Below are 12,691 nucleotides of genomic sequence, written 5' to 3' on the forward strand. Positions count from 1 at the left end.
ATGACGGGGAATGTCCGGCTCCTTGCCGCCTCAACCATGTTGCGTTGGAAAGTGTGTTCGTCTGTCTATATGTGTGCGTTTCTGAAGGGTTATAATGAGAAACTATATCCCACCCTGAGGACCAGGCTTCTTAGATCAGTCACTCTTACATTGCAGTCACCAGTGGTGGGGAGTAATTAAGCAAGTGTAGCCTTTTCAGTAATAAGCTACTATTTCCAACAAGTAGCAGTGTAGCATGACTAAATGTTACATCGCTGTTTGAATTTCACAATGTTGAATTTCGCATTTCGCGTTATTCACATTGCGTGCAGCCTTACTGCCAAGCGAGCTGACGCAATAGTCAAATACACTCTGCTAAGTGGTTCTCTCATATGTACCGCTGGAAAGTCTGATTCATTTTAGTGAATCAGTTCATTTGGGAAGAGATTAAGAAATAATTCACTGATTCAAATCTTCCATAAGTAGCTAAGTAGCTTTCATGTAGTTAGTAGTCAGGAATGTAGCTAATCTCATGAATAAGTGATTAATTTGACTGAATCAGGAAATCTGGAAAGTCTGATTCATTTTAGTGAATCAGTTTATTTGGAAAGAGATTTAAAGAACAGTTGACTGAATTAAGTCCCTTAAGTTTCTCTAATGTAGTTAGATATTCAGTAATGTATCTAATCTCATGAATATGTGATTAATTTTACTGAATCAGGAAATCTGGAAAGTCTGATTCATTTTAGTGAATCAGTTTATTTGGAAAGAGATTTTAAGAACAGTTGACTGAATTAAGTCCCTTATATTGCTCTAATGTAGTTAGATATTCAGTAATGTAGCTAATCTCATAGGTACTGCTGGAAAATCTGATTCATTTTGGTGAATCAGTTCATTTGGGAAGAGATTAAGAAATAATTCACTGATTTGAGTCTTCCATAAGTAGCTTTCATGTAGTTTGGTAGTCAGGAATGTAGCTAATCTCATGTACCACTGGAATACGTGATTCTTTTTAGCGAATCCGTTCTTTTAAGAAGTGATTTTAAGAAACAAATCACTGATTCAAGTCACTTTAGTAGCTGCACTGTAATTAGCTAGTCAGATATGTTGCTAATCTCATATGTACCACTGAAAAGTCTGATTTATTTAAGTGAATTAGTTTGTTTAGGAAGAGATTTTAGGAAACAGTTCACTGATTTACTGATCTGAGTCACTTAAGTAGCTTGCATGTAGTTAACTAACCTGCAAGTGTAGCTAATCTCAGATGTACTGTTGGAAAGTCTGATTCATTTTAGTGAATCAGTTCATTTAAGAAGAGATTTTAAGAAACAGTTCACTGATTCAAGTTCCTTAAGTAACTTCAGTGTAGTTAACTCATCAGTAATATAGCTAATCTCATATGTACCTTTTTAAAGTTTGATTCATTTAAGTGAATCAGTTTATTTGAGAAGAGATTTTAAGCAGCAGTTCACTGATTTGAATCACTTAAGTAGCTTCCATGTATTGTTAGCTAGTCTGTAGTGTAACTTTTCTCATATGTATTGTACTGTTTGAAAGTTTATTTATTTATTTGCATAAGGCTTATTTGCATAAGGCTTTTCTTAAGTAGAGCTTACTCCAAATCAACAACCAGAAATGACCAAAAATGAACAAGTTCAACCAATGACCCTCAATGAAAAGTTGTGTTCCAACTAGCAAATGATATCTGAGTTCGTAAAAGTTTCATAAATGGGCCGTAATTCCAATCTGGAAGTACTGCTTCACTCTGACACAGTACAACATTTGATACCATAATTAATCATCTTCTTTCTTAAGAATGCTTGCGATAAATCTTACATGCCACACCTAACAAACAAAGTTTGTTTGAAAAAATGGTCTAATGGTATCACAAAGGTTATGTAAAGGTGCGCTAAAAGGTTTGATGTTTCACTGGCATGTTACGCAAGTAGTTTTGGACGTCATACTGACACCTATGGGTGTGGATGTATCATGCAAACAAAAGTGCTTTTTGCCATTGACAAAAAATATCAAGCCTTCTCCAGTCTATTTATAACACACAAGTATAATATGAAATTCAGAAATTTTAAGCATATCATTTTATTTTATAAATTCTTAAGATAAAATGTGTGTTTTTAGAGCTCTTTGAATCATCAATCAGTTGCTTCAGGGTTTATGTTGTTCATCGGTTGTCATATGACTTTGCACAGAAAAGGATAAGAAAGAGAGAACCTTTCATATTTGGGTGAAAAGAGAAAGGAAGACTGCATGTTCGTATTTATGACCTGTAGGTTCCTGTAGTGAATTGTACTCCGACAGTGTGACGTCTTGGCTGTTTGTTCGCTGGTGTAAAACAAACCACACAGGTTGCAATAAAACCCCGTCCTTGGCACGATGAACTCCACACCTGCCAAAAACAACAAAACCAACCCGGAAATCAGAACAACACCATACCAACACTTCTTTCTGAGGCACATTTCACATATATGTCTCTGTGAGTGTGTGCAGGGGTGTAAAGTCAGCTCTTCTGTGAGGGAATCTAGTGTGTTAGCGAGTGCACAAGCTTGGGCCTCGAGAGTGCAATTCACACCTCACTCAGCAGGATGACAAATGCTTCACTGACATCAGCTGGCCTTAAAGGCTTCAGTCACCCACTGTGAGCCCACATCACAGCCAGAACCGATTTATTAGCACTGCTCTCGCTGAAAAGTGTCGCTATTACTATTGCTCATGCTATCTTCTACCTGACCACATGGCACTTGTGGCGTTTGGTTCGGTCCTTTTGATTTCTGGTGGACGTACCTAACGGTATGCTGTGTTCACTGATGGCTTTCTCCTGCTCCTGAGAGGGTGACGCAGCAAGGATGTCTGTCGCCTGAGGTGAAGGGGCTGGTAATGAGTCAGGAATATCTGGAATAGACGAATAGGTGTAAGGAAATGCTTTAGCGTTTGTTGTGTATCATTGATTTGAGTACATGTTTTTTTTGTTTGTTTTTTTGTATCTGCAGCCTGTAAATCACATTAAACTGCCACAAAATTGCCCCCTAAGGATTTTGAGGCAAGTAGATTTTAAATGCAACTTCTAAAAAAAAAAAAAAATCTTGGATGACTGAATTTCACAAGTTTTGTAGGAAAAAAAACTAACAAAACAACAACAACAAAAAAACGATTTGTCAATTTCCAAATTTGAGAAAATTTTGGTAGCTTTTTTTTTTTTTTTTACCTTGAAAACATTAGTTCAATCAAGTTCCCGCAGATCATTTGCTTTAACCTGAAAAATTCTGACATGATCTACCTATCCTCGTGTCACAAAACACAAAAAAAGTTATCAAAATGTCAAAGCTTTGCAAATTTAATCAAGTTTAGGCCAATTTTTGCTTGGCTCATTAAAACAAATGTGTGACCCTGGACCACAATGGTCAGTTTTCTGAAACTGATATTTATACATCATCTGAAAGCTGAATAATTAAGCTGTAACCATAAATTTTTTATTTATGGTTACAATATTTGGCCGAGATACAACTATTTGAAAATCTGGAATCTGAGGGTGCAAAAAAATCAAAATATTGAGAAAATTACCTTTAAAGTTGCCCAAATTAAGTTCTTAACAATGCATATTACTAATCAAAAATTAAGTTTTGATATATTTACGGTAGGAAATTTACTAAATATCGTCATGGAACATGATCTTTACTTAATAACCTAATGATTTTTGCCATAAAAGAAAAATGTATAATTTTGACCCATACAATGAATGTATTGTTGGCTATTGCTACAAATATACCTGTGCGACTTATGATGACAGGTTTTGTGGTCACATATTAGCAGGACTGTGCAAATGCAACAAATGCGGTTTAGTCTGATATCATCTTGTGAGGTGGCGTTAGTTAATTTTTAGGACACTTCAACTGAACACCATTGTTTCCGGCATGCAAAAATTAACATGACGCAAACAGTGCTGTCTGATTCATGGGCAAATTATTCTCAAGTACTTTTTAACAGGTCAGGCAAAAGTCACAAAATGCAAAAAAAGAATATTATCAAATGTCAAAGCTTTTCAATCAAGACAAAGTTTAATGAAGTTAAGTTACATTTTTGCTTGGCTCATTAAAAAATATTAGTAGGGCTGCATCTAAAATCGTGGCAAATGCAAAAAATGCTGTTTAGTCAGATTCGTCTTGTTAGATGGCGTTGGCTAATTTTTAAGTTACGTTTGAGTGCACACTAGTGTTTTTTGCATGGAAAAATGAACAGCATGAGCTGGGGCTGTCAAATAAATATTAGAATTTCGAATATTTGGCAAATTTAAAATAAAAATCCACAATCCAACATTTTTGCATTCGAATTTTAGGTGTGCGTTAAGGCAGACTTATTAATGCAAAGAAGATCTGAAGAACTGAAACCAAGCCAAGCCGTTCACACACAACGCATTTTTCTAGCGGGACATCTATCACTGTTGCACTCGCGTCTCACACAAGAGAGATGCATGTATAGAAAGCCATGTAAAATGAATGTACGTTCAACTTTTAAAAAACATGTCTCAGATCCCACTGCATCTCATGTTTTAAATGAAAAAAAAGTACTCTGTGTGATTGGTTTCAGCTCTTTGTATTACACTGTGCATACATACATACATGATGCCATTTTGTTTATAATTGTTTAAGCAATTTAATTATATTTGGTTCACAGATAATCATGTTATTTTATTGCTTTTAATAAACATGCATTAGTAATATTTTACTCTATGCACCCTCTTGTGGCCTTTTTTTCCCCCTAACTGAAATTATGCCTTTTAAATTCAAATATAATTTGAATATTGATAATATTTTCATGAAAGTTCATGTCACATTATTCTCAAGCATTTGTTCTTTTTAATGAGTCAGTCAGAAGGATCTAAGTTTCGGACTTGCTCACTAGTTAACGCTTTGAAGAAAACTTGCTCAGTCAGAGAATCTGAACCGCTTTTGAACAGCAATCTCAATCGTATGACTCTGTAATTAGACTACAGGTGCGGTCTTATTAGCACAATTTTGCAAGTCAAAAAGGTCTATTGTCTACAGTGAAGCAAGAATGTATGATGCACAGCTCACACAAAGGTCACTCATAAACCAAGCTTCTTTCTGTTGGTCAAAGTGGGGAATTTGCATGACCAAATCTGATGCAAAATCTGCATGGGGAAATCCTTCACCCTCACAATATAATTCCCAATGTGGATTCCTATTGAAATGACAGGATTTCACATGCAAAACAATTCACCAATCAATGTTAAGTGACACTTTTTAGATTTGTATGAGGAACTAAGAACTACAATGGTATTATTAGTATGAAGAAGTAACACTCCCAAACTCCCCAGCGAACAGGCAATGTTCTTAGAACACTGGCTATCGTTCTGTGAAAGTTAAGACTTCTTCCAGCATCAAAGTTACCTGGGGGCGTATTACAGAAAATGTCTTATCTTAGGTCTTAACTTAAGATATGATATGTTAAATTAGGATTTTTCACAAATTCGTATTACAGAAGCAAATCTTAACTTGATTTGGGATTCTTATCCTATCTTACAAAATAGTATCTTATCTCTAGTTAGGAAATCTTAAATGGCATAATCAAGCTCGACAATCCACTCTCAGGTCTGTTACCAAGCAACCAACACTGCTGATGAGGTAAACTAAATAATAGAAGCTACTTCACTGTGAAAATCACCTTTTGCAAAAAAACGTAAGGCATTAGTCACTTGCACTACAACAAATAATGCTCCGTGACACTTTTGTTGGTCTCTATAATGCTGGTTGCAGTTCCTGTGCTAACTGTAATATGTTGTGCGGCAGTCTGTAATTACTTATAAGTGTTTTGTCATCAAAATATAACCAAGAGTCTTTCTACCATTAAACATATTTGTTCTTCATTTTCAACTATTAATAAATGTAATACCATTGTCGGACAGCACAGTTGTAAGCGTTTTTTCCGTTGGTTTTCAAATAATTTTGAAGTTAGGACAGCTGTGGGGTTGTCCTAAAGTTAAGACAGTTTTTAGGGTTTTTTGTCAAGTTAGGAGTTTTCTGTAATACCCCTTTCCTATCTGTAGTTAAGATAGGATAACGCACTTAGGAAATGCTGTTCTGTAATAGCTTTTGTCCTAAATGTGGTCCTAACTGAAATTACCATGGTTACCAAACAGATAAGATAAGATTTTAAAGTTAGGATCTTTCTGTAATACGCCCCCTGGTCTTTAATAATGTTTTTAAAACGTTAACTCAAAAACATTATTTATACATCATAAATTTTACCGTTTTAATAAATAACGTTCCCATAATGTTTGCAAAATGAACAAATGGAATGTGGACGTTTTGGAAGTTTTAAATGTTCAGAGAACATTCAAAAATAACATTTTTATAACTTAATGGGAACATTATCAAAACGTTCTTGGCACATATTTTCATTTGCTGGGACCGGGTCATTATAGACATTCACTAACAAACTAAAGTCAGTACCTTTCTTCTGAGTGTCCTGTTTGAGACATGGTTCCTTGTCCATCTCTGCTGTCTTTCTTTCATCATTACTCAAGTCATTCACTTTGCCACTTTCACATGTGCTGTTGTTGTTTAGAGGACCAGCTGCAGTGGTTGTGTCGATGTGTGTCTCTATATGAGTGGCGGAGCAGGTCTCCTCCAAAGCGCTCTTGAACTCCTGGGACGGGAAGCGGTTGAGTTGACAGACCGCTTGCTCTGGGGCAGATGGTCTCTCTCCGGGGCTGGACTGAGCACCTCCAGAGCTTTCCTCTGGGACCAGATCCAGCAGTGGAAGGGTAGGAGGGTCCACCGTGGTCTCCTCGCCTTCTGTTGGGGTCTTTGCGTTTGGTTTAGGGCTCTCTGCCGTCGACTGACTGGGCTCGACTCTCTGGTCCTCCTCGTGAAGATCAGGTAGATCAGGTTCAACTATAGAGTCGTCCTCTCCTCCAACTTCATCTACGGTCACCAGTTCCTCCATGCTTTTAGGATACCAGCTCTCCTCCTCTCCATCATCTACACTTTCCAGTCCCTGAAAACCAGGACACATTAGAAATTAATATCTTTATTCAGCAAAGATAGATTTAATTGGTCAAAAGTGACAGTAAAGACATTTATAATATATTTCTATTTCAAATAAATGCTGTAAATACAAGAATCCTGAAAAGAAAAATCCACAAATATACGAAGCAGCACAACTGTTTCAAACACTGATAATCAGAAATGTTTCTTGAGCAGCAAATCGGCATAATAGAATCATTTCTGAAGGATCACGTGACGCTGAAGACAGGTGTAATGATGCTGGAAATTCAGCTTTGCATCACAGGAATAAATTTCGTTTTTAAATATATTAAAATGGAAAACAGTTATTTTAAATTGTAATATTTCAATTTAAATTTCAATTTACAATATTAGTGTTTTTACTACATATTTTCTAAATTTCAGAATGCAAAAATGCAGACTGGTAGATGAATGAATGAACATATATTTACTTCACTGTCACCATCTCTGTCACACTTTGAAGACTCTACAGGTTTGCTGTTATGAGGAGACGTTGGCCTTTCTTTGGCTCTATTTTCTTCCTTCTGCAATACAATAAAAACAGTGCTATTAAAATATTGTCTATAAAGCACATTTGGATAGAATAGAATATAGAATTTAAAAAAATAAATTTAAATATTGAATAAAATAGTATACTCAAATATTGATTTTTATTTTGAAATACTGAAGTTTATCCCCGGTTTCACAGACAATGCTTAAGCCTAGTCCCAGACTAAAGTGTAAGTCTGAGCTGTTTTGACCGAAAGAAACTTGCACTGACTGATCTTAAAATATATCAGTGCCTTTGTTTTTTTTTGAGAAGCACACCAGTAATGTTTTTCTAAGGCATGTTAATAAAAATTACTTAAAATTCCTAATTGAACAATGGCCTAATCCTGGCTTAGTCTAAGCCCTGTCTGTGAAACCAGGCCTATATATTTAATCTATAATATTAAACTAAAATAATATAAAGATATTTTATAAAATATATGAACTGAATGGTAATATATTTTACATTTACATGTTTAATATTCTTAACAATTTCAAATGTTGTGATTCAGTTGAAACAGTGTTACAGTTGTTCTTCAAATGAACTCTGTTGAACTGAAACAGGACATGCCTGATTTTCGGACTCCTTCTCCTCCCTGTCTTGTCTCCGGCTCGGCCTCTTGCTGCGTCCTCGGTCATCAGCTGTCCGGTTGGAGTTTGTGTCGTCTGTCACGTCTGACTCTGAGTGTCGTGGTCTGTGGTAGTCACCGCCGTCCCTTCTCTTCGTTTTCCCCTCATGTCTCTGATGTTGCAGCCTGCTCAGTTTATCAGTCTTGTACAGCGAGTCTTTCTTGTAAAAGTCGTCTAAGGAGTGATAGGAGAAGGACGAACCCTGAGGGCTTCCGCGGGGGTACCAGTCCCTGCCCCGCTCGTCCCCGGGCCCCATACGTGGGCTGATACGGTCCCCGGTTTTAAGGTAGGGTTTCCTGCGCTCAGACAGCCATCCGTTAGGTCTCTCTTCCTCGTCGTTCCTCCAGTCGTCTCTATCGCGGGGGTCCTCGTCGCCTCGGGAATGGGACGTCCAGTCCCAAGAGGGCCGGCGGGGCCCCATGCCGTTGCTCCAGTCAGGCCGACAGGGCAGCCCCGGTGGACTGTGGGCGGAGCTACAGGAAGTGAAGCTCGGACTGTGTGAGCGCGGACTCAGAGAACGACTGACTGGACTGCGTGATCTGGCACGCTCCGGCAAATACCTGCACAAAACAGAAGCAGGTTTGAGACAACGATAAAGAAAAGGAAAAATCTTTAAAAAATTAAATTTAAAACACACGTGGCAAAGTTCTTAGAATTGTGCTCTTTGGCAGGTTTATTGTTTTGAAAAGCTTTTATACCATTTTCAAGAAAATTTCAAATTTAATGATGTCATGTGGTACAACCATCACGTAAAAAATAAATAAATTTATTAAAATTTATTAAAAATAAATAAATAAAATAATAATAATAATAATTATGTATACCGTATTGACCCGAATATAAGACGATGTTTTTTCTTTGGAAATACATCTGAAAAAACGCGTTCGTCTTATATTCAGGGTCTAGACTCATGTCAATAATACACCCACAACAATAGGTGGCGCCAAAAACGCATAAAACGAGTGTGCCATGAAAAATGTAATGTGTGTTGTAAAGATCGTGAGTGAAAACAAATGAAAAAGAAAAGCTCACAGCAGCATGATCGTGACTGTCATGTTAGCCTGATGGGACCAAACTTCCTCTGTAAGTGATTTTAAAACATAAGACAGTACCCAGATTTGAAGAAGACTACAATAAGATTTCACGTCTACTGATAATAACATTTTGGTAGGCTACTATGAGTTGGATAGCCTAATTGTTATATAATTCAGATGGGCTACCTGTTATTTCAATGGTATATCAAAATTTTCCAATGTCATTGTTGGTACATTTTACCAGTATTTACCATACTTTCAAAACAAAAATTAGAATTGGAAAAATATGCAATATGAAAATACTTTAAGAATAAATGTGTTTTACAGAGAAAAAAAAAAAAAAAACAAGATTTGGTTTTCAAAAAGCCTTTTTCCAACAGGTACATCTGGAAAAAGGGGGGTCGTCTTATAATCAGGGTCGTCTTATATTCGGGACAATACGGTATATAATTTTCTTTTTTTAAGTGAAAGGTAAATATATTTTTTACATTTTTAATTAATAAATATCATTACGTTTTTTGAGAAGATGCTTCGTGTCATTTTACGAACTGAACTAACTTTTCCTTGTTATGAACAAGTCAAATTATCTGATCAATAAGAAATTCTTAAATATTATATAATATTATAAATATAAATAGTATATAATAAATAAAAATATTTTAATATGAATCCATATTATGAATTACAAAAAATTAAAAATGTGTTAATTTTAATAATTTATTTTTGCATTTTCAATTTAAAAATTAATACAATTCTATATTTAAGTATTCTATATCTACTATATTTAAGTATCTAAAAATTTAAAATGCAATTTTAGCTAATTTATCTATATTATATCTAAAATAGAAAATTAAAATTTAGTTAATAATTCTATATTATCACAAAGTCATGAAGATCTACCAGGGACATTTATATGATGTAATTTCCTTTTTAATGTTTTTCCCTTCTGCATGTTGGTCACACCACATGACTTAGATTTCCAGGACATATCAAATATTATATTATATAAAATAAAATAATAATATACAATTATAAATGATGATAACAATAATAATATGATTTTTTTTTTTTTAAGATATGAGGACAGTTTACTCGCACTGACATTTCAGACCAAAATCCATTTTTCATTTTTAGTTTTGATTTGAAACTAATTAGAAATTAAAATCATTCTTCGATGATAGAAGAGATGTATTCATTTCATCATAAATATGAATTGGTATTTTTATGCATTGTTGAATAAATCAGTAGATCCAGACTAAAAAAAAAGACCCAAAGTGTCTCGATACAAATGTCTCCTGGTCTCACCTGTCGATCTCCTGCATCTCGTCTCGCTCTCTCTGGGAATTGATGTCTTGGATAATAGAATCGACATCTTTACCTGGTTTCTGGGTCAGAAAGGAAAACACTGTTGAGTTGGGTTTGTTTGAATCCCGTGATCACGATGAGCCCAGATGAGCTTCATACCTTCAGCTGCAGCTCCTTGTATCTCTTGGACATGCGGATCAGTAGCTTGTGTCCGTTGATGGTAGCCGGCTGCAGCTGGTAGTACTGCACCATCGCCTGCGCCGCCTCCACGTATGCCATTTCCACAAAAGCCTGACGCCAAAGTCAAATCGTTAAAGCATGCACGAAACATAAAATGTGTCAAATGTGATCCAAACAGATATTCTTTTTAATTGCGTGATAAATCTTCGAGACAGTTACGAGATCAATTCAACGCCAGGCATTTCAGGCACATGTCAAACTTGGCACTGGACCCAGAATTTGATCCAGACTGTACTAACAGGACCAATCAAAAAGTCAAATTTGATTAACGAATCGGGGTAATGGAGATATCATCGCTGTCAGGGTTTAAATGTACAAAGATAAAGTACATAAAATGCTTGTCTAAATCTAATTCCGCAGTACTCAGCCTAGCGCTAGCATTTTATTTACGACAAACTGTACGATATATCGCTATCTTCATTTCAGAGCTGAAATCTCTTACCTGATGTGTCGAGCGCATGAGGATGTAGTTGGTCACTTTGCCGAAGGGAAGCCCTAAGTTAATGACGTCATTCTCCGTGCAGCTGCCCTCCGGGAGGTTACAGATGTGCACGACGCGTCCGGGACACGCTTTACGCTGAACAAACTGAGAGAGGACACGTAGATTATTATATATTCCGTATTAAACACTTTAATTGCATCAACAATAAATAGATGAAATACATGTGAACATTTAAGATATCTGTGATTAGATGTTGTGTTCATGTGTGTTCAAACAGATCCATTCTGGCCCCTGCTGTGCTCACTAATGCCACCTACTGGTGCTCAAATACTACATTCACCTGAAATACTGATAGAAAGTGTAGCAGCTGAGGGACTAGATAACACTGAATCATAACTTAATTTCTAATTTAATTTCTTTACTTTTTTTACATTGAAATGTAAAGTGAATTTTTGTAGAAAAAAAAAAAAAATATATATATATATATAAAAAGAGAAAATAATTCAAAATCTTCAAAATTGTATTCATATTTTTGTTTCATTCTAAAAAAAAAAAAAAAAGCAACAAGTAATACATTTTAATATAATCTAATATAGTTGGATACAATGCAACATTCACTTTTGTTCTACAGTCCTCAATTAAGTTTTTTGGCCCTTCATATTAAAAATTTTGGGCATGTTTTGGTCTAAATGTACATGAACATATACTTCAGGTTGAAATGTATTATTTAAAACCGAGCCAAAAAAAACAAGCAATCCTAAACATAATGAAAAAATAAACCAGATCTGAAAAAAAAAAAAAGAGATATCACTGTGGGATATAATACATGTCTGATAAAAACAACAACAACAAAAATAATTAACTAATTAATCCATTTTATAATATAATATTTTACAATAAGATTCATTAGTTAACAACACGGGTTAACGAACTAAGAATGAACAATGCTTCTACAGCATTTATTAATCTTAATGTTAATTTCAGCATTTACTAATGCATTATTAAAATCACAAGTTGTGTTTGTTGACATTAATTAATGCACTGTGAACTAACATGAACAAACAATGAACAACTGTATTTTCATTAACTGACATTAACAAAGATTAATAAATAGAGTAATAAATGCATTTCTCATTGTTTGATCATGTTAGTTAATACATTAACTAATGTTAACAAATGACACCTTATTGTAAAGTGTTACCAATATGTTAAATAAAATCCCATATTTAAAAAAATATATATATAATTTTATGATTCCAACAATTTAAAAACTTCATGAAGTCTCTAAAATGTAAGTATGTAATTTTAGCTAATTATTCTATGATCTAAAATAGATAAAAGTTTAATAATAATTCTATATTATATTATATTATCATACCAAACCCTAGAAAGGATTTAAAATGTAATTTTATCTAATTAACCTTCACTACAGTTGAAATGTTTGAGTTCAGAAACATTTTTAATGTTTTTTG

At 34.9% G+C, this 12,691-nt stretch overlaps 1 protein-coding gene across 5 annotated transcripts in view; it reads right to left on the reverse strand.

Moving 5' to 3' along the window:
- rbm20 (RNA binding motif protein 20) overlaps window positions 1-12,691 on the reverse strand; it is a 71,394-nt gene that overhangs the window by 2,954 nt on the left and 55,749 nt on the right. For all 5 annotated transcript variants that reach the window (XM_058760562.1, XM_058760561.1, XM_058760564.1 and 2 more), the window contains exons 6-13: window positions 11,220-11,363; window positions 10,697-10,828; window positions 10,538-10,617; window positions 8,140-8,758; window positions 7,472-7,564; window positions 6,465-7,011; window positions 2,779-2,886; window positions 2,262-2,383 (exon numbers count right to left, since the gene is read on the reverse strand). In XM_058760562.1, the coding sequence (XP_058616545.1) occupies window positions 2,262-2,383; window positions 2,779-2,886; window positions 6,465-7,011; window positions 7,472-7,564; window positions 8,140-8,758; window positions 10,538-10,617; window positions 10,697-10,828; window positions 11,220-11,363 (1,845 nt within the window). The remainder of the gene's footprint in view (window positions 1-2,261; window positions 2,384-2,778; window positions 2,887-6,464; window positions 7,012-7,471; window positions 7,565-8,139; window positions 8,759-10,537; window positions 10,618-10,696; window positions 10,829-11,219; window positions 11,364-12,691) is intronic.

The sequence above is a fragment of the Onychostoma macrolepis genome, chromosome 22 (assembly GCF_012432095.1).
Source record: "Onychostoma macrolepis isolate SWU-2019 chromosome 22, ASM1243209v1, whole genome shotgun sequence".
In the NCBI taxonomy this organism is placed as follows: Eukaryota; Metazoa; Chordata; class Actinopteri; order Cypriniformes; family Cyprinidae; genus Onychostoma; species Onychostoma macrolepis.